This window comes from Syngnathus leptorhynchus, chromosome 7, assembly GCF_054491065.1.
Source record: "Syngnathus leptorhynchus isolate UIUO chromosome 7, UIUO_Slep, whole genome shotgun sequence".
In the NCBI taxonomy this organism is placed as follows: Eukaryota; Metazoa; Chordata; class Actinopteri; order Syngnathiformes; family Syngnathidae; genus Syngnathus; species Syngnathus leptorhynchus.
Window position 1 is genome coordinate 5899501 of NC_141201.1, and position 24639 is coordinate 5924139.

Here is a 24639-nt window from a genome sequence, read left to right on the forward strand (position 1 = left end):
ATACACTGAGATGTTAGCGACCTCTACCGGAACACGGCTCTTTGGATTTGGTGCTCGTGCGCGTGCTTGTGCGTCTAAGTAGTCACTTTATTCATCCTTGTCAGGAATCATATCATGTGTATGAAAGTATCATCGTGTCACCAAAGGCGTTTTGAAGATGTACTAACCACATGTGCCACTGCAGTGCCCTAATAAAGTACAGTTATGAATCATTTATGAGTTTAGATCTCTTGATATTCACCTTCAGGAGATATAGGCACTATTCAATTCAATGCCAACGTTTTCTGTTTGTCACTTCGACGGGCTTTTTTTTTTGGTTCCTGATGGGTGGAGTTTGCTGGCAATTAAGGATGCGCTTGCAAAATTCCTTATTATGCAATACTTTCTGCTGTTGATTGTGTGTAATGAATAATTCTATTACGGGCAGATGGCAAATTTAATGCATTTGTTGAAAAAAATGGTTTCTCATTAGCTCGTGCCACTAATAGTTTTGCAAGAAACAATGAGACATGCAAATGTTGAAAGAGAACATTATCATAAATGGAATAAGGAAAAGCGTTTTTGTCTGTATAATTTCGATATTTTCAAAAAGTGTACATAAAAGCTTTCAGACAAAAATCCTTGACTTTGCTGACTTTCATTCAAGAGAAAGATTGTGATTCATTTTACAGAATGGAGCACATTCACATCACCAAAGTTCAAAGCTCTTCGCTGCGACGTGTGTTCACTATTAATTTTGCTACTGTGTTTTGGTCCGCCAGCAAAGCCTTACTTGTCTGCGTGAAGCCTCAAGCGGTCGAATCTGGATATGGATCGGAGAATATATGGATACAATCTACTGCTGCCATCCCCGACTAGTGATCTGCGGGCCAAATCCAGCCCATGAGAGTAAGCAGTTGAGTTTGTGGCGGACTCAACAACGCTACAAGCTACAGTATCATAATGTTGATAAAGTGCGGAGTAGTTAGCCGACTGTTTTAGCAGAATAAAAAAAAATGGTAATACTAGTAAGTCAACGTAACGAATGAACCAAAGAGCAAAATGTCCTTTGCAAAGAAGCACAAATTTGAACCGAAATGTGAACCGTAAATCTCAGCATTCCATTGCGTGGCAGCTTCAGCACCACGGACAGCGACAAAGTGCGTCTTTTTTTAGTGCGCCACAAATGGCCTGGTGGTACCGTTCTACAGACTTCAATGTCGGTAACGTGGGTTCGATCCCATTTAAATTGTGTAATAATAATCTATAATATTGATTACTTTAAAAAAATTATAATAAATCAGTAAATTCTTTGGCACTCTAATGTACAGAACTGTATTCTTCCATAGTCAATGCAACAGAGAATGTACAGGCTTTACACATACTATTAAATTAATTATGATTAGTAGTATAATGAAATAAAAACATGTTTTCCACACCTTTTTTTTTAACCAATTTTCACTAATTTCCCAGACTCCAGGGAACCCATAAATGTGTACACTTTCTTGAATTAAGGTGAATACATTTTGAGGCACCTATAGAGGTCACAAATGCCAATAAGTCAAACCTCTTGAGAGTGAGAAAAGAACTCAAGTGGCACTCTAATGACAAACAACTGTGCCAGTCAAGCTATGGAACTTAATGATGTTTATGCTTGGTTGGATTCGGAATATCGGGATCAAGTGCTGAGGTCACGCTCCTCCAATAATATCATACGCATCCTGAGCTCACAAGACACTTAGCCCCCGGTAAGGCAGTCATAACACACAGTGTGATGAGGTACTCATAAATGAATGCAACCTCTATCTGTCTGTTTATCCTACATTGAATTTGACCATAAATCAGCTTCATTTATACACAGAAATGAGATAAGATTGCTGTGATGTTGCAAATTACATTCATCACATAATTCCTTCATCACTGTTACCTCAAATATGCATCATATATAAAAGGCTCAGAAAACCGTACTACTCTTCCAATGAGTCTTACAGCTCTAGTTTTCGCCATTTTGCTGTCCTGAATAAAAACGTTTCTATTTCTAGTGACTTCATCCCAAAGGTTTGCGTCCCACCCGACCCACAACTGATTACCTCGGAGTCTGCTGAGAGAATTTGATTTATGACTGTTTTCCTCATTATGCTTATGCTCTTAGCACCAACACTGGCACTCATCAGTAAAATCCTGTTAATTTTTCCCAAATGAATGTGTGACCCAGAAGACATGATGTTTTACCATTCCCAGTGAAACACTCGGATCTCTTTCAGAGTCCTATTTTCCACGTAGAACAACATCCTACTGTGAGCAGTAATTTCAATCTTGAAGAAGAGGTACATTCAACTTGTCAACCTTGTTGAAGCGAGTATTATCCTGTTGAGGGATGTTTGGTTTCCCTCCTGAAGTATCTGGCCTGACTGAAGGAGAAAGAAGGATAACTCTCTGAAGGATTTTCTAGTTCGGTCTCTGCAGACTTGTTAGCTGGTTTTCTGTCAGTGTAAGCCCACGACACGGATCAAAATGACTGATTGTGTGCAGTCTAATTGTTTTGCTGAAACACACTGAATTGTTTTTGGTCCAATTTATTATTTTGGATTCCATTTTTATTCTGTTAATGACTCGCTATAATTTCAAATTGAAAACGTGGGAATTATTGACCTATTTGTGTCATCTCTTTGTTGCAGTGTGTAAAAAATAACAATGAATACTATTCTGGAATGTTAAGTCTCTCTGTAACAATACACAGTTACTGCAAATTTAGATTAAGAATGTTAATGGTTTTTCTTGAGTATCTTTACAAATTTTAAGCAATACTTTGGATTTTATTATAATTATTATATATATTATATATTATATATTATATAAATAAAATAAATACATTTAATATAAATAATTGGATTTTATGGTCTCAAAATAGCTCACAAATATCCCTTTATGTACATAAATGTCTTTTCACAATATGGAAAGCAATTATTGAATGTCAGTGTCTGCTGCGTATTATACCGGGGGGGAAGAAACGTGCAATATTACATAACATGGGTGAGACAGAATTGAAAGAGACAAGAGACTATTGGTCTCTTGTTGACAAATGTAGGCTACGCTAATTGAAGTATAATTGCCGTGAGATTCACAGCAAGTGCACTAATTGTTTCACATCTTTTTAATATGACTGTCACCCACTTTCACTCACTTAGAGAGCTAAGTAAAGGAAAAGATTAAGAAGACTTTATTGATCCCACAGTGGTGGTTACAGCAGCAAATAAAATGAAAAAAAAAAAAAAAAAACATTAGCAAAGTAAACCTGTCGCGGGGACAATAAAAATGTTTGGAAAAAAATGTGTCTGTGTCTGTAGGCGCAGTTTTCCTGAGTGAGTAGTGTAAATGTTTGTATACCATTAATTGACTAGTGACCATTCCAAAGTGTGGTGCACCTTTCGGGGCCGATTATAAATAAATAAATAAATAATTGAAATACATTGCAATACAATAGAGACAGATGGGAGTGGATACAAACAAAAACATGACCTTTTCCAAACTGAGTTTACTGATGTGAGACAAAGGTTTTTAGAGAGATGCAAAATTGCTTGTGGTTTTGCTGGACAGGTAATTTATCTTGGTTAATTTGCATATACCTTTGTATGGGATGCCTTCATTGTCTGCCACTTATTTAGATGGCTGAACTAAGAAAAGTAAAAAGAAAATAGTAAACACATTTTCAACACATTTGATGAGCTCTCACTGTTTTCTCCACACTGGTGGCGAATTATCCTTTCTGTTTATACATCCAAGCCATGTTTTGTTTGCCCTCCTGCAAACCTCTTTCCACTCCTAAAGCCCACCTCAAATAGCTAACCTTCCCACATTTAGTCCTACACTTCCCATTCCATCCTTTCCAATTCACAAATGACATCAGTCGAGCAACTCGCATCAACTGCAGTCAATAAGACACAGCTTTGCCTGAAAGAGCGTCCTCTCCTTTCCTCCCATTTCTTTGTCCTTGCAATTGTTTGTCCTTTTTACTGTTACAACCCACAGAGCTCAATTTACTGCACAGCATCGTGTGTTGAAAGGAAAAAAAAAAACAACAACACCTTCGCAAGTCCCGAACACATTTACTTGACCAAGGATTATACTTCAGTCAAGTTGAATACAAGTAGAAAGTGACCATGTCGACTTCACATGCTTTTAAATAATATTTACTATCATAGATGAGTAAAACTACTGTAATTTATGGACTTTAAACCGCACCAGCTAAAATTCTGGGAAATTCCCGTTTCGTTCATATATAAACCGTACTCGCAGGGGTGTTAACGTTTAATTTCCATATATAAGAGAATATGCACAAATCATACAATATTATAAAAAATGTGAAAAATCCACAATAAGCTACAGGGTTCAAAGTTTGTGCAAAAAAAAAAAAAAGCAGCTTATAGTCCGGCAAATACGGTCAGTCAAACAATTACTGAATGAGCAATGATGGTAGATAATGTGTCAACAATAATGAGGAAAACAATCACTTATACCAATTCTGATAAGAGTTTACAGTGAGTAAGGAGCATTCCACTTCTATGTTTGATGTCAAAATCTGCTGAGAAATGATGACGGTGCTAAAATGGGTAAGAAAAGAAAAAGTCAGAAAATAGCTTTCTTATCATTCATGTTCTTGTGGTTTCTGTATAAAGCGCGGCTCAGGCTCTGTCAAACAGCAGAGCAGCAAAAGTGCTCCGACTGAATGTTTTGTCCTGCTTTAAAAGGACAGTCGATGGAGGTCGGTTTGTGTGTGGATGGTCTATCATTTACGGGAAGAGCTTGTGTTCCGCCATTGATTGCTCACAAGGGAGCAGCTTTATCTGTCTGTCTCTGACAGACGACAAGATCGGTGAGATGACTGTTGGATAGCTCGCCATATACAATGATTTGATAGTCAAGGACCGGGCGAAGAGGATTCTAATCATCGCTCCATGAAAAACAAATATTGTTTGTAATTCCACTAAATTTACAGTGCAGGGTAATATTCAATAATAATATTTAAAGTGATAATTAAAGTTTTTTTTTACATGAAATTTGATTTCTACAGTACCTTTCCAACAACATCCAAATCAGCATTAACATATTTTGGGGGTATTTAGTTTTAAAGGTTCTTTTCCATTATAAGGCAATTGTCCCACTTTTTTAAACATATGTCAAATTTAGTCAGGGACATGTTTTTAAATTTGACATTTATACGGTTTGCCGTTTGCATGCAAATAGCCTTTGAAAAGCAAAAGCTTGCAAGAATGAGATGATTTGACTCCTTATTCAAGTATGTGCTCACTTCGTGCCCACTCAGCTGAGGAAAAATGACTGACAATGCAACCGCCTCGAAAACTTTACATCAGCTGCCAATCTCAAAGGAGTTGAGGAAGAAATGGATTCAATTTATTTTGGGAGGAACACCTAATCATTTGTGCCAGAGATTCACAGTAAAAAAATGGAAATGCAAAATTGAGCCGTACTTTGCAAAAGATATACACATTCTAAACTCTTCTCACAATACAAACCTATTTATACACAAGCTCCCCTCATTCAAATTCTCACTGTCACCGGTGCATGTGTCAATGGAATCGCTCTGTGACATTTTGTTTGTTGAAACAGAACAATGATAATTAGATTCTGTCAAGTGATTTGTCTGCAGACTGACATGACCACATTCACACATTGTGTTGGACATCTGTCACCTCCTATTGCAGTTGTGTAAGAACCGAGTAAGGTGAAGAGAGGACTCAAACATTGATTAACTCCTCCTTTGTGCTTGGTTGCACCTCACTGGATATCACCAACTTCTCATAAGAAAGTGTCAAAGGTTGCTAAATCTATCTGATGCGGAGGCTCCCATGCTGAAATAAACAGACGGATGACACTAGAATATCAACAAGCATCAGAAATGAGTATACAACCTTTTTGTTGTTGATTATTTCAATTTGATTAAAAGATTAAATGCTATCAAGATAATAAAAATATCGCTAAATATAGGCAGGGGTAATATTGAATGCACACTAGATTCCATTCTGCATTGTGTACCATTTCACACTTTAACTGGTAGCTGGCAAGAAGCTTTGCTTTCGGTGTCATAAGTTATTTAGCGATCAAATCTCCTCCACCTGAAGCTGCTATTTCAATAAAAGGTCGATACAAGCCACAGCCAAGTGTAGTATTGGATCTCTGAGGTCCAGAACTCTGTCATCTTATTCACCCTCTCATACTGTTTGTATTCTTCATTGTGTGCATGTGACATTTATATTCCTTGTTAGAGAATTGGAAAATTTGGTATAAGGACCACAGCTAGTATACACAGAAGTTGAAATAAACTTACTCAAATAAGAGGAAAAATAAATAAAAGATTCATTTAATGCATGCTAACAACCTTCACAGCACACGACCTTGGCAGCATGTAAACATTGATGCGCTTGACTTGCGTTGGTGGTTAATGGCTAACGAGGGCCGTCAAACAACAACAAACTATCAAAAGAAATCGAGTTGGTTATTAAGTGAAATCTCTTATATACTCCAATGTATTCATTCACACTTCCATCCAAATAGAATTATAATTAAGATCCCCAAATAGAAAGATATCCGATAGCCGTACCCAGCATACAGTGCGCCATTCTTTCCATTTCTTTGCCAAGCAAAGCTGAAAAAGCATTAGTGAAAAACACATTTGTGGTGCATTATTCATGGTGACAGAAACACAATAGGATTTAAAAAGAGCTCATTGCCATCACTGAGTTCAATCTCATGTGAAGTGCAATTCAGCTGAAGCTCTGCAGGTAACCCTGCGGTGACACCCCCGTAACGGGGACCTTTTCTATCTTCCTGGTCTAAAGGGATTATGAATGCAGCTGCTTTGAATGAGAATTATATTATCTGTCGCGAGGCGAAAGACACATCAGCTTCTTGATAACGTGACTGATGTTTGATTCAGATGCATATCACTACGTTGTTAAAAATGACCAGACTACTCTAAGATCTTTACAGTTTCTGTATATAACAATGAACTTTTTTTTAAATATTTTAACAGTTGTTTTTTTTTCAAACTCATCTTTATTTGTCAAACAGCAAATTATTTAGATTTAATCTGAAAACTGATATAACCTCTTAAACATGGATTCTTGTATGACATATTTTTTTATGTTTCTACTTGGGAACTGATGAGTTTAAAAGCCTAAAATTATCCTTTCACATTATGCAGGTTCCAAAAGAAATTTGTGTTTTATATTTCAATAAAAAAAATTGACTCACAGTTGAGTGAATGATATGCAAAACCTTTTTTTTCTCATTTGTTTGTGGCTGAACACAGCAGGATTTTCCCTGCATAGAAAAACAAAATGATCAGCAGGATGTGTACCCTATGATCAACATGAATCATTTTTGTTTCGCTAACTAAATAATCTGGCTCCTTTCAGGATGCACTGAAGCTGGTAACAATAACAAAACCTAGTTTGTTATTTGCATACGAGTATCTTAAAGTGTCTTGGTAATATTCACCAAAATGGAAACTGGCATAGGATATTTAAACTGCATTTTAAAAAGATGTATTTGTCTTATTTCACTCAAACATAGTAAAGATGAATGAAAAAAAACATCCAATTAGTGCTGTAGAACTCTTTGGTGGATGTCACACACAAAGCTGACCTACTTACTTTTTCTCTCCATTAGGTCAATAAATCATTCATTAAAGATGCAGTATATGTTCATTCTGGCTTGGAGAACACACTTTAAGCATCACTAATATGCAGAGTGAAATTAACAATAGCCTTGAAAGCACCATCTTGGGCAATATCAGTATTGGTAATGTAGTATAAACTGCAGATGTTGGAATATTTAGAGTTGCATTTTGTCTGGGCACAAAGTGCTCTTCCTCTTTGCTGATCTAAGCTATACTCAATGCTTTATATGTAGTTAATGTTTAGCATTATACTGGATTTCTTTATTCCAATGTCAGCGGTTATGAAATAGCACGCGAGGGAAATGTTGGATTTGTGTAATACAATGCTCAGATACTTTAAAATATGAGAGTTTATGTCGATACTTGTTTAAGAAAAAACACTTCATCTATGCACTCAAAACATTTCTAAAAAAATAAATGCTGTACACTCCCTGGACAAACATTTCTTTTTTTCCACTTTACAGGTGAGATAGTTTCAACTCCAGATAACATTTGCTGGCCTCGCCGCAACCGTCTAAGCCAGCTAATCGATCTTAAAGCCATCACTCCATTAACACACTTACACAAGTGCTATTTAGAATGGATGCACTTACAGTCTGGAGCGCATCATTACTTACTGCTGACATTTAATTAGAAAAGAAGGCTTGAAAAAAAAAAAGTATAGGGAGTAACACTATTACTGCGTAACACTCGCTCATTTTTCAGCCTCAAAGTCTTCCTTGTTTTGATGATTATTGGCTTTTTTTATTCTGCTCTGTCACAAATTGTTCATATTGGCTGGTAGCGCTTGGTTTATTGCCCAAGTGTCTGTATTCTAACTCAATTTGTTAGATAATGATATTTCAGGACGCAATAGAAGAATGAAGGTATATTGGCAATGTTTGTTTGGAATTGTGGCATACGTTGTTTATTTCTGTATCATACTTTAGAAATCCAATGCATTCTTTTGAACCCTAATTATAAAATCATTGGGTTATTAAAATCGATATAATTGCAACTGAATATAATCTAAGTTTACCAACTTCTGATTTCTTCGACAAAAATAAAAAAAAAGAAATGTAAATCACATTTAATCAATGGGAAGTCAGGTTTTGACTCTTGGCATCTTAATGGGAATTTGATTCTAATTTGATTCTAAATTAGCCCACAAATCATTCACAGTATACACACAGCTAATGCAGACATGCTTGACATCAAACATACTTTAATACGTTCAGCACAGATTGGATGCAGCATTAATGAGAGGTTGATGGATTACTCTATATTGTAGTGTGTTTCTTCATTTCGATGTCTTTGTTTTTTTTAATCCCGTCACATTTCACTTAATCCCCTTATCCCTCTCGATTTCATACACTGTCAGAAAAGTCACTGCCTTATTCATTCTTCTTTTTGTCCACTCATCTTTCTGTCCATGCGTTCTAAACTGATTAGCCTCGGGTTTGTTTAGTCTAAGTAGAATATTATGACTGTACAACAATTTAAAAAAAAAAAAACTGAGTTTGTCTCTAGCGTGAATATATTTGGGCAACATGTCTCGTCTTCTCTCAACAATCGCTTTTCAAAAAAATCTTAACCTTAGCATAGACGTCTCTAAACAAAACGTGATTTAGTATTGTTACTGGCTCTCAGTCTCCTTCCATGAATTATTTTGTCGAATCTTTATTTACACCTTTATGGTTTACATAATCTGGATTTAACATTTTCTATCCAAGCATGCGTCATGCGTTCAAGCACATTTACATTTTTCTATAAATCTTCCCATTTTAAAAAATGCATTAACAGACCCAACATTAAAATAACATCAATAATAGAATGAACCCGAGATGAACTTCACATAGCTGACTTTAATGCAACAACAAAACAGTTGATGGCATTTTGGCTCCATCACCACACACCTGCTTGTTGGACTTTCTGTGTCGGAGGTTTCTTTTGCAACAAGGGTCACAGCCGATATTGTCAAAATAAAATAAATCATCCTCTCGTATCACACACTAAATGTCCAATAGCTAAGGCTGATATATCACCGCCCTGGCCTATCGTACTCACAACCACTGCAGCAACTTTCTGCAGAAATCATGAATTTATTGTGGATCATATAAAATTGAAGTCGACAAATCCGTCTATAACCAAGCGCCCTTATACTTCATACACTGCCAGATTTCGTCTGGCATATACATTCAAGTCAATGGGGGGGGAAAGCTTCTGATATATTTTATGCAGAGGTTTTTAATATTTTTTTATTTCAATCAAAAATGTGCACACAAGAAAGCATTTTTGGGGAGTTAAAAATAAATGTATAGTGAACTTTTGTTCAAGGCAGGTTGGAGTCATTAAATCCTTTTGTAATTCTAAGTGTACATTCAGACTATTGATGCATGCACTGAGGTTTACAGACCTTAAAATGATCAAAAAGTTTATGGTCCAGAAGGAGAACATAAAAGTGTACTTTGAGGTTCTCATTTAAGTTCAGCCTTTTATTTATTCTTTCTTTTTTTATGTTTCCCAACTGTGTCCTTACATGGCCGCAGAGGGGCAATAACTTCATTTGTGTACTTTAAACTGCAGAATTGCCTGAATATATTCAGCCTATTTTCAGGCCACACTACACTATGTATAACTTGGAGGTTGTATTATATCAAATGAACCTACATTTATTTTATTTCGAAATGAATTGTGATTGCATGAAAATGTTTTGTTTCTCTCTCAAAGTTAGCCAAAGAAATAATCAATTAATTTGGTGGATATATTTTTTTTTAAACATTAAAATCACGTGCGAGTCATTATTTCTCTACGTGTCGCTTTGTCTACCTTCACATTCCCATTTAATTTTCTTATCTTCATGTTTTTTTTTCCAATCGTTCTTAATTTTCTCCTGTCACTATTTGTCAGGTCTTAAACCTCATTTACACGTCTCTGTTTACTCACAGGGAGCATTTGGTTGCCAAACGACACGCCTTTGTCAAATAAATACGTTTGCTCAAAAATCGATTTCAATGCCCTCTTCATCTTTTATGCATGTATTACTCCATTCATTCACTTCACCCTACTTATTTTCAAACTGATAAGAAAAATACATTCAGCTCCTTTGAAAAAAGTTATCAGAGAGCAGAATGTCTGTGGAAAATCTAATTGAGTTTGAAAACTATCTAAAAGGGGAAATATTGATGTTGTATTTGACTTTGATTGAACGCTAATGGATAACTCAGGAAATCCGGTTCTTGTGTGTGTGTATATATATGTGTGTGCGTGTGTGTGTTTACATTCATTCACACACACAGATAGTGTAGCGGATAACTCGGCTGGTTTAGTTGCCGCTCCGAGACAATACATATTGGTGTGCCTCGTCTCCCTCTATATATGCCCTCGCTGTGATTGAATGCCGACCAGTCCTGGATCTGGTCTGCCTTTTGCTGAAGTCAGCTAGGGGGGCTCCAGTTCCCTGTGATACTTAAGATAAGCAGTATAGAAAATGAATGGACGGACATATAAATAGCACACACACATTTGTACAGAGATACATAAACATGCTCTCACTCTTCCAGAGACACAGAATGGATGTTATTTACATCCTATGTGTGATGTGTTTCATTGGTGAATTACCATATAAATAAGTGCCATTGCTTATCGAGCTTTATTCGAGAGGGCAGAACAGAGTGATAATGAGAAAGACAAAAAATGAATGCAAGACTCAAAGATTTTTTTTTTTGTAATCCCCTGTGCCTTTGCACTCTGTTTCTAAAGCCCCCAAAAAGAAATGCTAAGAAAATGATCATTTTTTTTCATCAAAGTATGATTCAAAATAACTCCATTGCATAAACTCTGGATATGCAGATTTGCATATTGATACACATCTTTTAATTCTCAAGACAATCAATCAGGGGCTAGAGTATGAAGAAAACTGATTCATATTGATTCATAATTCCTGATTTTATCAATTAGGGATTCATTGTGGATAATTATATGCTTCCAATTTTGTGTAGTGGTCAAATAGCTTCAAGGAAAGGACAAATAAGGTAAAACTCACTCATAACACACCTCAGACAATACGGCAGACTTTATAGGACTAGCTTATAAAATATAAGTTCGTGTCCTTGATTTGGAAGTGGCATAACTGGGAGGAAAGCAGTTCTATTGTTTTTATGTGTGTTGGACTAGGCTCCTATTTCCACTGTCTTGTGCCCTGTTGCATTACATAAGAGCTCCCACAATACTACTTAATACTTTATGAATTCATGTCTTGTACTGCTTTGTTCTCATCAGAACACATGCTGCTGAATAACAGCACTGCACTCAGACAAACAAATATGGCGCCGCTATAATTTTGAGTTCAGCTAATGTAAACAGCTCACCCTTGATGGATGACTGCACTTAAGTGAGTGCTCTTGTTAACGCGTGACTTTGATCAATTTTATAAGGCTGGCATACTAAAAGTGACAAAAATCAGCCAGTAAAACATATATTAAATACATTCTAAATTTGTTATGGTGATATACCACGTCTGCATTTTAAAATTTGTGTTGGTTTGTGTGAATGTGTGCATAATTTTCGTGTGAGTTCTCTTCTCGGTCTGTCTAAATCAAAATAATTCACTCTTCTGGGATTACATGATCTATCTGTAATACTTAGCGGATAATACCGGCAGTAATTCCAAACAAGTAACAGCTCTTTCAAAGTTTGGGATTTATGCAGTTTCACAGGCAGGCATTTTAATGGAAAGCAGAATTAAACCAAATTTAATTTAACTAAGAAGACTAAACTTTATTTGAAGAGTTGGGTGCGAACTTTCCGGATTGTGTTCACTGATAATGCACGACGGTTTTAGAAACTGAAACTATATATCTCTTGAAAGAGGATATGTTTGTATAAATAAGTTGTGCTAAAAGCCGGATGACTAGGCAATGACAATTGACACCTCACTGGTGATGCAACATTTCTAATTTGGCATATGTTTTTTTTTTTTATCTTTCATTGGAAGGCATAGGGAGCTTAAATGGAATTGGGAGGTTGTGGGCGGCATTGCCACTCTCTCACCCTCACACACACGCTCCCCCCCCCCCCCACACACACACACAAAGTCATTTAAAGTTGCAAGAGGAGAATGGAAACTCATCTACTTCCCATCAACTGTCTAATTAACGAGTTATCAATGCCCCCTAATCTAATTCTTGAGTCCACTGGAGTAAGAAAAGTTGTGATGCAGGCAATCAGAAATGTGAGGCCTAAATGAACAAAGTAACTAGGCGAGAGAGAACATATAAGAGAAAGGGGAAATATATGCAATAGAAAAAACACATTTTGAGGAATTATATTTATAAAATTACAATAGGAGAATTTAGGAGAATTTCTAAATCCTTGATTTTCTGTCACCAATCATTTTTTTATCATGCTCTAATAACAGATCTTACTAATAAAGGAAAACAAGAGGCCTTATGCTATTTACCTTTACTTTTGTGGACCAAGGGTGCACTCTTTTCCTCATTTCCAATCACAAAGGGCCAGGTAATGAGCCCAAAAAAATGAGACCACAAATCCAAGCAGACAGCTTCATCCAAAGAAAAGCTCAACAGGGAGGTCAGATTTATGTTCATGCATTTGTAAACATGTTTGCGTCGACATACTAACTGGTGAATTGTCACTCTGGAAGGATGCCCGGAGGACACAAAGCTGATGTTGACTCTCTGTCACTGACACACAAGACCAACATACCGGGCCCAACATCTCATGCATCGGGGTTGGAAGCACATTCTCAGATGTGGATGGGAGGTTCACATGTAACTTCATCACGATGGTCAAACAAAAACTAAATTTCAACTAGACGTGGGCAGTGTTAAGCATTCTTGCCGCTTCCGTGATACTTTTATTTAGTGCCATCTGTATCTTACCATCTGTTTATGCATCACTGCAGTAAGCAAGAAAATGAGTTTTAATTTTTATTTTTTTCTCTCTGTACTTTGTCACCATTCAAGGAACTACTGCTTGCTATGTGCTTGTAGGGCTCTAAAACTTCCAGCCAGCAGGATGATATTTTGCAACCAACTACTTGACAAGAATTTTTTATACTACTCGTGTCATCGCACTGGGCAGTTTGAGTATTGTTGTTTTTTTATTGAATCACTCATGCACTACCATAGCTCAAGCTCATGATAGTTTTTGAAGAAACACAATTCTGAAGTGACACCTAGAAATCAAGAGTTCAATACTAAATTTTCACTTGAACTTCACATTGGCAGACTATGATTACCAATGCTTCCTTTAAGTTGTCAAGAAGCAAAGAAAGTCGTTAGCAGCATGCATTCACATTAAGATGCTAAGCAGTGTGCAAAATAGACTATTAGTGACAATCCAGAAAATACTTAGCATTTCAAAAGTGAATAAGAACCCTTAATGTCAGTACTCAAAATCCCACCTGGTCTGTTTTTTTTGTATTTGTGAATAAATTATTATCACTAATGCTTTTTGTGAATAGATGAGGGTGTGAAATTCCGAGTGTGCAGGGGCTTGCATGAGGCTAAAGATATTTTACTGCACTTCAACGGTGATGGTTTAAAATATGCAGGCTTCACTTTGACAGTGAGGGAATACACATCGACATGGTTCCCTCCAGAGGCAGCTGTCAGTCCCCCATCCGTCCTTTTTTTCATTTTTTTATTTATATTTGGTTGACTTCTAACTCATCTAAAAAACACACTTATAGTTAGCTTATCCTTAATCACCTCGTACACTGCTTTAGAACGCCAAGTCATTTGCCATGATTTCTCTCCTCCATCTGTTCACATTCACACACAATTGCTGGGTTCTGCTAATTTATGATTTTTCTTTCTCCTGCTGTTACTTACTGCAGGTATTTCTGGGTCTGAATCTATATTTAATTTACTCCTATTTGCCATTTGGAGGCAGATGGCAGACCACGTTGAGTCTGGAATTGATACCGGCGAGAGTTGACCTACAACAGAACCATTACGTTTAAATACCGCTTACGTTGTAATTTGGTTATTCTCTCTGGAAAAAAAAAAACACTTCAGGTTGGACTTCAGCTACAATAAGTGCGCGGGTACACAAATACAAATCCTACAGGGAAGCAAATAATTTTTCAATGACATAAAAAAGCAACTGAAGTACATTTCTTTTATCTTATTTTTTTTTAAAGATTTTAAAATATAGTCCAAACCCCACAACGTCTTTGACATGCACACTTGCAGCAAGGATACAAATCCCCTGAAGTATTCTATGTTAATGACCGCTGGAACTCTTGTTTCTCCTGTCGGCCCCAAATAGTCCTCCTTGACAAGTAAATTTATCCCACTGACAATTTACCAAGAATATCTGATTTATTACTATTGATGTAACACCCATTGAGAAACAAAAAAGCAATGAACCTCTAATAAACACTCATTCCTGCATTTTTTCTTTTTTTTTTTTTTAGATGGGAAGGGCATCTGCAAAAAACATCTATGGATCAACTAGGGGACAACGCTGAAAGATATGAGAAGACGGGACCAAGGACGGAACACTGGGATGAGACTTCAGGCGGTCTAAGAGGAGAAACGGAGAGAAAAAAAGTGAACAAAAGTTCACAGTGTATCAAGATGAGACATCATATTAAGTAAGGCTGCAGGGTTCGGTCCATCACGATATTCTCACTTCAGAGCCCTTCCCCCAAAATAATAATAAAAAAAAAAACAATTAAAAAAAAAACAATTAAAATAATAGAAATTAAACATTAAAAAAATGAAATTGAAAAAAAGAAAAAAATGAAAAGAAAAAATATAAAAAAATAAATAAAATAAAAAATAAATGAAAAATGTTGCAATTCTGTAGAGTGTACATAAGCTACAATGAGAATCAGAAACCTAGGAAGTATTTTTTAGACAGTGGACTGGAGTTGTTGATAGAGTCAAAGATGTCACGGAACCAAACCAGCTGAGAATTGGATAACTGTGCAAACATGTCTGTTTTAGTTTGTCCACACAATGTCAAAGTTGATCTCTCCAGTCAGGTCGTTCATTTTGTTTGCAACACTGAGCATGTACAGAGAAAGAGAGGTTCTTCCAAATCCTATCCGTCAAATAAGATTTTTCAGAGAGGGAAAAAAAAAAGTGGCATCACACACAATTTGTGTGCTTGTGTGCGCAAAAAGATTGAAGGGGAGGGTCGAAAGGCCCTCCCAAAGAATTGCTACTTTGAAATATATGACATAAATAATACATGCAACCTCCATGCACCTATGTGTCCTTGAGTTCAGTCTGATATTTACCAGACAATACATTATAATAGATAAGACACCATTGACCAAAGTGAGCTCCAACCAATTCTTTTTTGTCTAAGGCTGACATAAAAGGAAGTTTGCAATGCTTTCATTCAATTTGTTTTTAGTCTTTTTGCATATATGCATATATGAAAATTGACCTGGCTCTTTCATGACTTTTTATTTTTTACAATTTCAAGTTTCAACCAATCAAGCTTTTGTTTGTTGTGATTTGTACTGAATGCTTTTGTCAGCTGCCACAATAGACATGTGACCAAAGCAACAATGGAGAATAGTTGTATCTATGACAACTGGAAGCTCAGTTGCATCTCCCTCTGGAGGAGAGTGAGACTTGATCTTTGGACAGGGACGCTTGCACATGCATCACACAGCAGTCAACTGACAGAATCTTACCCACCTCCTGTCATCCGAGCCCAATTTCATATGAGGCCCATGTCAATATAGACATCCTACCCGAGCCACTCAAAGTAGCAATTGCTTTACAGTGACTCATAGGCTCCTGTTGTGTCAATTTTGTCATCTTTTGCGTCTCCAACAACTGTCCTCATATCTTCCCTTACTACGTCTCTCAACCAGCTCCATGCACATTCTTGTGCCATTGTGTATTGTCTTTTCTGGACATTGTCCAAACCGTCCTAAATCTTCAGCTAGCCTTGGCTGTCCTTCGGATGAGCTCATTTCGAATCCCATCCTTCCAACTGACTCGAAGAGAAAACCTCAACATCTTCATTTCCTCCATTTCTAGCTCTGCTGGCTGTTGTCTTGAGTGCCGTACATCATGGCTGGCCTCACAAACTGCCTTAGAAACTTTCCCCTTCATCCTGAAAGATTCTTCTATCACAAAATACACCTGACATTTTCCTCCACCCATTCCAACTTGCTTGGATCCATTTTGTCACCTCCTGACCACAATCCCCATTGCTCGGGACTTTAAAAGTCCTCCACTCTCGCTATCTCCCTCACTCTTCGACCTCCAACTCTCTCATTCATGCATTTATATTCTGTCTTGCTTGAGCTAATCTTTATTCTCTGCATTTTTTTTCCACCCCATTGAATTTTCTATTTTATTTTAAAACAAAATATTAAATGTTTGGTTCAGAAGAAACATGTATCAGGTCAAGTTTAATATATATTAAAATTCATCTTCTGTTTTAATTATTCTAATAAGTCAGTGTTCCGTCACTGTTGAGCTATATTTAGAACAGACCTTGCAGGTATTTAAGTAAATTGACACATAACAGCAATTGCTTTAATTGCTACATTTAAAAAATAGGTGAGATAGGCAGATTTATGGGCTATCGATGCCCTCGTGCCTTTACAACAAATCAACTAGAAAATGAAAAACCCACATGCGGAGCAGAGTGTAAGCTGAATGCAAATTCAACAGCACTCAAATAAGAAATACTGTTATTCACTATGAAAAAAAAAACTACTTTAAAAAAAATCAATATATAAATCAATACAAGTAACCACACACTTTTTTTCTACACGAGGCTGGATATTACGTTTGCCCACCTCCATGAGGAATATATTATCAATTACCTTTTACAATATAGCACAGAACAGTGTTAAAGATGTAATTTATATTTAAAACACAGTTTAAGCTCGTCTCGGAGACGTGATCATCATTAGTGCAATACTAAATCACAATTTTGTTATGACATTCATACGGGCGAATTAAAATTGCAGATTTTACATACAAAATGAAATGTTTGCAGTTTCAGGCTCTAACCACACTTTTGCAGTGTGAACAAAACAACTTTACCTCTATTTTTAATTTAAAATGGTCCCTTCATAATTTCAATTTGGACTGCATGAGCAAGTATTTGCACACTATCCAACAAGAGCAACTTCCAGCAGTCTTTCTCCAACTTTTTATGTTATGCATTAAATCGGGCACACGCCCCCAAACACGAGGGGGAAAAAAATCTTCCTGTTTACAGTCAATAAATAATCAGTGTTTAATGCCACCCCTCACGGCCAGAAAAAGCACCACTACACAGATGTAAAGATTCGAGAGCAGTAGCATAGACGTTATTCCAACAACGTGTCACCAGTGAACAATAAAAAGCAACTTAAAAAAAAACCTAAATGTCATTGCAAGAACAAAACAGCCGACGTACTACGATAACAAAAATGGTGGACGAGGTGCAGACTTATCTACACAAAACAAAAACACACAAAAGTCGCTGTACGTAGAAGCAAGAGTCATACATAAGTTTCATCTTCCAAAACATAAGTTTCATCTTCCAAAAACCTCCACTCTGGCGAGCTGCATCTTAAAAAGCCTGAACGGCTGTGAGCTGCATAATACTCAATGACATCTTGACAGTTTAATACAGTTAAAGGGGTTCTACTGTGGAGCTTTATATACTGTAGACTGTCAATGTTTGGAAGTCTCACAGGGTTTTACAGGACATAGAAAAGAAAAAAGACAAAGAAACCAGTACTATGTGCCATGAATGTAGTGGCAAAATATTTACAGAACTCAACATTCCTCCCTAAATATGTCTTTAAATCTTGGCTGTATCATTGTAAATATACCCTACCTGTATTTGTGACCTTTATTGTCCTTGTTACACATCCTTTCAAGCCACAAACAATTCCTCACACAAACATAAAAACGCTCTCAAGATGTTTGATGGATCACCTTAAACACTTCTATAAATCTAAAAAGCAGCGAGGTTGGAAGAAGCGATGATATGTTACACGTGTTTTGTCCTGCTTTGAAGGGCAAAATGATGGAGGTTAAACTGTACGTGGTTGCTCTATCAGGGGAGTCGGTCGGTGAAGCAACTGAGGTTCAAACCATTGACCAGACAGAAGGGAGCAAATTCAGGCCCGTGGCAGAATGGGATGGGATCAAGGGTCGGACATTGAAGAAACATATACGCCATCCCCCTAGCTGCCAAATAAAACAAGTACTGACTTCACATACATTAAAAAAGTATCCTTCTTAAATAGCCACGTTGTTGAAGGACTCTCTGGAAGCCATAGAATCACTCCAGGGAAGAACTGAAGGTCTTACAAGTAGCTTGACGTGCACTTCTATTGTTCCTGGACTCACAACAAAATAAGTCATAATAGGGCAAGTCATGTCAAAAAAATTCTTTACAATGTCATGAGAATAAGTGGAAGAAAAAAGACAAATGAATGGATGTTCTATACACCTGACTTATCTAAACATGGCATACAGATGGAATAGTTTAGAGTACTGAAGCCATATAGAATATAATGCAAAGAAATTCTTTGACTTGAATTCATTTTTACGTACATACATTCCAGCATAATGTTTAGAATGTATAAACTATTTCCAGCTATTCATCAATCCGTCTCATCAGGTGCTACTAAGAAGAGAGTCATAATGAACAGAAAAGGAAACAACAGCATCAGTATTGAGCAGATGATTCAAAATGGGAAAAACAAGTTCTTGTACAGTATACCTGATTTTCCGAAGGCTTAGCACCAAACGCATGCTGCACCTATATCTATAATTTCACGCAAACTCTCTCACTTATTGCCTTTTCTATATGCTCCATCATGTGGCTCGCAGCCCAGTTTCATATCTGAGGTGTCTGGATACTGCAAAGCACCATCAGACTTGAAGAGGGGAAGTCAAGTGTAAATGCATTTCACGCAGCAGTGGCTACACAAGAGTGTCCAAGCCCTGCTGCTTTTACAGTCCTTTGCAAAAAAAAATGCCATGTTTTTTTTGTACTATAATAAAAGACTTAAGATAAGATAAACTAACATGGATGTTGTCCCATGACAACCATTAAGTAACAACTCTATTCATCTTTATTTAACAACTATGTTCCGCATCTTTATTATTGAGACGGCCTACCACTTTTGCACCAAACCCGTTTGTGGGATGACAGTTGGAGATGCAGACTAAAGAAGGAGTCCCATTGGGCATGTTTAGCCTTTCGTGGCAGCTATGCTTTGTTTCAGATATGCCTACGCGATAACTCGGTTCACTTCTAAAGCAGAAAGTATTCTGACTTAAATAATACATACAAGTTGAGGTTGGCTTGCTTATAGCGAAAGATGTAGACACTTTGAAAGTGATGTCTAGTGCCTATGGAGCCTTACTTTTGTTCTTTTGGTTAAGCCTGTAAGCAGTGTTGCGAACAAGCAGGCTGCTACTGACAAATGTAATTCATCAGCCGAGTTGACCATATTTTCAATGTTCAGGGTGAAGCAAGGACAAAAAGTTTCAATCTTTGGAAGCAGCCCACATTTCAAAACCAAAGCCAAAAAAGTATGATAAGGTGGGAATTTTCCTCTTACCTCAAACATATGAACAATACATGCAAACGTCAAACAGAAAAGCCAAGTTAAGTGCTGTTGTAAAGTGTGAAATCAATCCACTGCCAAATAAATTTTGCAGAATTTCTCATTCCTAAGTGCTGGAACTTTAAAAGAGACAACCTTGCGTTTTTTTGGTTTTTTTTGTGTGGAATAAAAGAAGCGTTTTGAGCATAATCCTGTTGTATCTCATTTTTGTCAGTCCCTCAGCTTTTAAGTGACTGCATACCCTACAGACACATTATCTTCCAATTTGTTCAGTCCAATTAAAATTTTCAAATACAAAAATGTACTCTGTATTATCTTGCCTGTGACTATACTTAAGAACAATCAATCAGTGAATAGAAGACCTAATAGTCAACTAATTCTTTTACATTTCCTCATTATAGAAATATAAAGCAAAATGGGTTCTGGGAGCAAATCACCAGCTCATCTCACTTTTCCTTCCTGTGGTGTTAGCGTGAAGCCACTATTTCACTTGATTGCTCTTCTGTCAGGCAAAGCTTAGAATTTGGGAAGTCATTCTTATGCCAAGCTGACTTTGACACAGCAGGTGCTTGCTTTCGACTGTGGGAAACTTGAACTTCAACATGAACTAAAGGTGGCGGAGTTGGAATAATCAGTGCAGCGCTTACTGAGTAGTGCACTTTTCACACGGAGACGTGAAAAAGAAAAAAATCGCTCTTAGTTCTCCTAAGGGTTCAAATAAAAGAACAACTATACAACATTTCAGTTTAGTGTTAAAAATAAACTCGGGTTATTTATTGAAGTGTCTTGATAATGGAACACGTGTCAGTTGCAAGTTCGCTACTTTACACCACAATAATGTATTTTTGACAAATATCATAATTTATCAATACATATTTTTCTTTTAATGCTTTCAGGAAAAAAATAATACATTCTCTTTTATGAATGAAATAGATCTGACAGCGCAAATTATAAATGCAATAATGTTGAGTGGACAATAAGTTCATCCGACATTCTGTTTTAAAGTAATTGGTGCCTGATGATTACGGCGAGTAGAGTAAATAGACCGCTGCTATTACCTTGAATGTTTTCATAGCAAACATTTACACTTCCTACACTGTCTGCGCTTTTGCAATTGATCCAATTAGTGGTAAACAAACACAAAGTGTTTCTTTTCAAGCCACCATTCACTGCTTTAATTTTCAAATGATGACAGTAGAGGCGAGTATAATTAGTCGCAAAATGAATTGAGTCATGTATTGATGGAATAATAATTCAGAATCTGTCCAAAAAAAAAAAGTCTAAGTCTGTGCCTTTAAATTACTTACTCACAAATTGCCTTTTAAAAGACTCCGTTAGGTCTAATAACTTGGCTTGATTACTCTTAAATCCTATAATAGAGTTTGCAAATTAGGACTGACTGCTACAGTTACCAGTGGCTTTTTGTAATGCATTGAAACCCAGACTGCTCAGAGCTCAGATTCACGCTCAACCTATTTTAATCTTGCAATTATAATTCTTATGCAATTCTGTTTATTCTTCCATGCATCTACATTAAAGCTTGAGAAAGGAACAATTCTTCTCAATCAAAGCTTATGTCTAAATATGCCATGATAGGATGACATCCGCTGGTAAATCAAAAGAGACTAGTTGTTTGTTGTGTGTCACTGTGACCTCAGAATCCCAAACACCAATTTCAATGTCAACATGGAGCAAAATTTGATTTGTGATAGGGGAATGAAAAATGAATGTTCGCTACCGAAAGGGAAAAACTGTGGGTTTGACACTTTCAGTGCACTGTAGTCAGGGTTCTCTTTGAATACGGAGGCATAATGAGAAAACGAAATCAAATAAATAGCGCAATGGTCAAAAGACTTACAGTAATTTGATGGAATAAAGATGTCATAGAATTCAGTAGATATTTTCAAAACAGAGGGGATATAAAAAAAAAAAAAACTATAATGGCTTTTGCATTTCAGGTCAGAACGTACAAGGTGTGTTAAATTTAAAAAGGATGAATACCATCTACATATTGCCATCAGCACTGGTATTCAAGCACTGGGACATAGAACATCCAGATAAATGCCACAAGCCTGCCAGGTGAGGAAAAAAAAAATGCAAGAAAAAAACCTCAATTTGAGCCTCCAGTAATGTTTTTACTCCATTAGAGTTTAAATGGAAATCTTTTCACTTTCCCTACAAAAGCAATGGCATTTTAGAAATGGAAAACCACGATTTAAGGTTGCTTATTTTCAGGAATAGAAGATCATTAGCATTTTAAAAGATTCTTAGTGTCTCAATGACTACCTTACCTGTAAGGTGTGTCGTGGCATGGCGAACCTTTGCTGTTGTGGATTGAACTGCAATGTTTGGCTCCTCAGGTAGTGAACCCATGAGAAAGAAGACCCCCAAGAACTTCGCTGCTTGTATCCATTAAGCTGAATAAAGAGACAACTATTTTAGACACATCGGACACTAATCACATTGTCCATTTTGTATTACAGCCACAATTTATCTTCTCCCAACTAATCACCAGCCACATTGTGTCTTTGCTTTATTTCATAACCTTTCACCAACATTTGCTTCTAAAAGACATTGATGTATGTGACAGAGCTGATGAAAATAAAGGAGGTCTGATGTAGCCCTGATATCAATCACTGGAGAAAAAAAAAAAAAAAAAAGACTGGGCACACACAAACCTCCACAGAATGAATATGTAATTTAAGTCACTTATCAGATTGTCTATAATGTATTATTTCTTATCTGGAATCTTATTGTCTACCCAAAAGCACACTCAAGACTTATAAAGTCTTTTCATTAACTCTGCTTTGAAAAAAAACAAATTCTGTCGAAGAGGTCTACGGGTGCTATTGCTACAAAGGTATAATGAGGAGTGTACGGTTTGTGGCGGCAGTTGGTCCCCCATCGAGAGAGCACTTAGCACTCTGGGAGAATAAAAAAAAAAAAACGTGCTTGGGAAGTCTGTTGTCAAGTCGACCTGTAAACCAAATCTGATAAATACTATTTCAATGATGAGCCACATCAAGAATCATTTTGGCAAACGTTACAAGCCTTCCTAATTATCAGTTTTTTGGTTTTTTTTACTTGAATTTGAGATGGACTGTCCAATGTGTAATAGAATTGGAATGCCTTTGAGCAGCCTGGAGACTCTGCTGTCAGTTAAACTGTCAGCAGATTCAAGGGCTCCTCTCTTCCCTCTGACACAGACCATGACTACACAGCAGGACTTGCAGACAGCAAAGAATTGCTTCTCATTAACTGTACTTTGACCACACAAAGCTCGCTCACATGATGTACCCCCAGAGAAGATGGCAGAATCCTCACCAGAATAGGTCATAATATTTTTGACAGCAACTTTACATAGGCTTTTGCCTTTAGAATTTGAATTAGGACCGGATGGATAGACTGGAAATGTAAAAAGAGGTTATAAAGCGCACTGATGTAGGGAAGTAGTGAGAGCAGAACAGTTTTGTCATGTGGGATGAAATTCCAGCACATTCAGCTCATTGACTTTATGAAGGGAGATTATCTGTTAAGTAGAGAAAGAGGAGATTGCATGAGATGATTCTTTGAATGTGATATGTGATTTATTTTTTATTTTTTTCTGCATTAGTGTAATGCTGATCTGGCCAAAGTACAGCCCCGGGGCCAAAAACTCTGACGGACCCTCACAGTGACCATAAAGTATAATATGGAGTGCTTTTATTTTATATGCAGGTAGTGAGCAAGTACGGCTTGTCTGCAGTGTTGACAACTTCTCTATATTTAATGACTATTCTGACCCCTCCGGCAACTATTTTTCCCCCAAAAAACGAGTAGCAAAAAATAACAATAGTGGTTATAATGTTGGAAAAAAAATCCTATTTCCTGTTTGGTGAGTTGGCTATGCACAAAATTGTCAATGACGATTTATAATTTTGTGCACAATGTGTATTTCCTGAATATACCAAAACATGTAGCAATTAATTGAAACAAGGCAATATTATTTTTCAAAATATAAACTTAGCATGTTGTCTTGACCCTGGACAAATGTCCCAGGTTCTAATGCTGCCCCTTGGCAGAATTAATTGCCCACCCCTGGTCTACTATAAAGTCGACATTAACAAATTCCCTCCTGCGAACAATAAACTGGTTGGAATATTTGCATAAATGCGCCTGCTGTTCCTGATCACGTCTGTAAGCTGGTCATTACTGCCTGAAATCTACCATCGGGCCGCTGCCATGAATTTTTTTCTGGCTACCAGTGATGAAAACATGATTAATTGGCATCAGTACAAATATAGCATCCTTGGGGGCATGTGAGGGATAACGGCTGTATGTGTTCCCTGTTTTCAGCAACAGACATTTTCATAATATCTTCACAAAAAGGCTCAGCTTCCCTGAAGACATTTTGATTACT

At 36.8% G+C, this 24639-nt stretch overlaps 1 protein-coding gene across 3 annotated transcripts in view; it reads right to left on the minus strand.

Annotated features, from left to right (window-relative positions):
• Positions 1–24639, minus strand: part of lsamp (limbic system associated membrane protein) — a 140210-nt gene that overhangs the window by 89659 nt on the left and 25912 nt on the right. For all 3 annotated transcript variants that reach the window (XM_085917111.1, XM_085917112.1, XM_085917110.1), the window contains one exon: positions 22532–22657. In XM_085917111.1, the coding sequence (XP_085773237.1) occupies positions 22532–22613 (82 nt within the window). In that variant the 5' untranslated portion in view covers positions 22614–22657. The remainder of the gene's footprint in view (positions 1–22531; positions 22658–24639) is intronic.